At 44.5% G+C, this 2365-nt stretch overlaps 1 protein-coding gene across 1 annotated transcript in view; it reads left to right on the forward strand.

Moving 5' to 3' along the window:
• Positions 1-2365, forward strand: part of LOC101856845 (serine/threonine-protein kinase 17B) — a gene marked incomplete at its 5' end in the record, with an annotated part of 25326 nt that overhangs the window by 7210 nt on the left and 15751 nt on the right. The window contains 1 exon segment of the mRNA XM_005109884.3: positions 109-247. Within this exon segment, the coding sequence (XP_005109941.2) occupies positions 109-247 (139 nt within the window).

Consider the following 2365-nt stretch of genomic DNA (forward strand, 5'->3'; position numbering starts at 1 on the left):
CAAAAAAAAAAGTAATGCTTGTAGAGACAATTATTTTTAAGAAGGCGGGAACATTCTTCTTGACATTTCATTTATGTTTTCTGTATTTTCTTTCTTTTCCCCGTGCAGTTGCTCTGGAGGAGAATTGTTCCACGAGTGTGTTATCAAAGAGTCCTTCAAGGAAGATGACGTCCGGAAACTGTTAGTCCAGATTTTGGAAGGCCTTGCATATCTCCATGACAACAACATTGTACATTTAGACCTCAAGGTGAGTAGATCTACCTCACGCAGTCGTTATTTGTTCGCACCAGCTCTGAGTCTGGTTTAAGAAACTGTAAGTGTATGGGTTTAGCGTCCGTTTCAACAGTTAGAAATATTTATGAGACCGGGCATCAGAATTTAACGTCTCGTCGTCTCAGAACTATTTTGTTCAAAGCGCCTCGTTACTTTTGTACACTTTGGACAAACTAGTTCTGAGGCGACGGTCTATCTCCGATAGGACCGAGCCAGATGGGTTGAGCGAGGGCCTTGAAATCTCCACAAAACGACTTGAGTTCAAGAACGCCCAGTTGGGGATTCAATTTTGACTACCGTCCGCTTCTTACTCCAGCATGATATCAACTGAGCTAATGGAGTTAAGGGGTTGAGTTCACGCATGGGCGGGCCGATCTATAGTTCTTCTTCAAGTGCCTGATCTGAAACAGACATCTGCAGTCACGATTCGACACACTTTCCCCCTCGGATACTTTATGAGAACACCCCCCCCCCAAAAAAAAAAAAAAAAGCTGTTTTATCCTGGGTCACCCATCTGTTCAAGTTCTCTAATTATGTTACTCTTGTTCTAGCTCTATCTAAGTGTCCCGAACTTGGGACGACATTTACCGAGCACGTTGCACGTCTTTTCACAACATACTTATGTCTGTGTGAGTTGGGTGGTCGGTGAGCGTTAAGGTGTGGCCTGCTTAGGTTAAGTTGCTTCCTTTATGTCATACTGATATCTCAACATGTGCGAGTGGTTGAAGGGCGCCACTGCCCTCTACATTTCATTCCCACTGTCTATCTGTCTGTCTGCCTGTCTGCCTGTCTGCCTGCCTGCCTACGTTTTCCTTTTTTTGGAGGGGTAAGTGTTTTACGGCGCTTGCGACTGCATAAGGTCATATGAGCGCGCGGGACACGCCAAACATTTTCAGTTGGTAGGAAATTTAGAATTTTGCCCGGGTGGCGGCCGAAGCCTACTCTTATCGATTTTAGACCACCAAGGGATCTTTAACGTGCGCAACTTCCACACGGTTGCGCACGGGACCTCCGAGATTTTTTCGTCTTTGTCCGAGAAGGCTAGGTGTAGATCTTTCCTACCAGAAGATCAGGGGTTTGGCTGAAAGACCGCTGTAAGAAGGAGCCAAGGAGTAGCAGTAGAGAGGCCGCAGAAAGAGTCAGAAGCCCAGAGGAGGGGGCAAAGGAGGTGAGGGGTTAGGGGCAGAAAGCGGAGACGAAAGCAGACGACAGAATATTGTTAAAGAGCAGGAAAGAAGGTGAAAGACAATTTTAGAGAAGAACATTTTTCGGTCGTTACCTGGATTCGAACCTAGGATCTTTGAATTAGAGGCGAATACCTTCACATCTAGGCCACGAGAGCCCCCTTACTTTTTTTCCTTACACCAAGTGACAATTTTTGAGGTGATATAATTACTCTTTCCTCAAACAGACTTACAAACAATCTGCATATGTATTGGGCGTCATGTGGTCGTTATGATGGCCCAGGAACCACCTCCCTACACCTATCTGTGCGTTGTGTCTTTGTTTTTGTTTCTCTCCGGAGCACCGCTTGCCAGTCTGGGCGATATCGTCTACTTGTGGGCGATTTGATGAATTTAGATGGGCGGTGGGATCACCCGGGAAGTGACATTTGTTATTTATTGTCTTGCTAGGAAGTATTGTTTGTAGGTGATACGAACATTTTTTTAGCCTCTTAAAGGTGGCAAAAGTGGACGCTAGTTGTATAAAGGCTGACAAGCAGTGTTCTAGAGCATTGTCTCAGAGGATAAATCTTCATCAATCACACTCGTTTCAATCTTATCTTGTAGTTTTCATAATGCATGCATGTGTACGCAAGCGTTGTATGTGGGTGGTTAGCGGGTGCTCTGGTATGGTTTGCTCCTTCTTTCCTATCAAGCAACTATCGTCTTTATCTCCCTCCTTCTTTTTTTATATTTGTTATTCTCTTTTAACACCTCTAATCTTCGGCACTTATATGACCTTATTGTGTTGCAAGTGCCGTAAAACTCTTACTAAAACTAGCACGCTTTGAATTTATTCAAATGTGGAGAGAGTAATTTGGTGGGTATATTTGCGTACACCTGTATGTGTGTGTGTGTGTGTGTGTGTG

This window comes from Aplysia californica, unplaced genomic scaffold (genome assembly GCF_000002075.1).
Source record: "Aplysia californica isolate F4 #8 unplaced genomic scaffold, AplCal3.0 scaffold00825, whole genome shotgun sequence".
NCBI classification, from domain to species: domain Eukaryota; kingdom Metazoa; phylum Mollusca; class Gastropoda; order Aplysiida; family Aplysiidae; genus Aplysia; species Aplysia californica.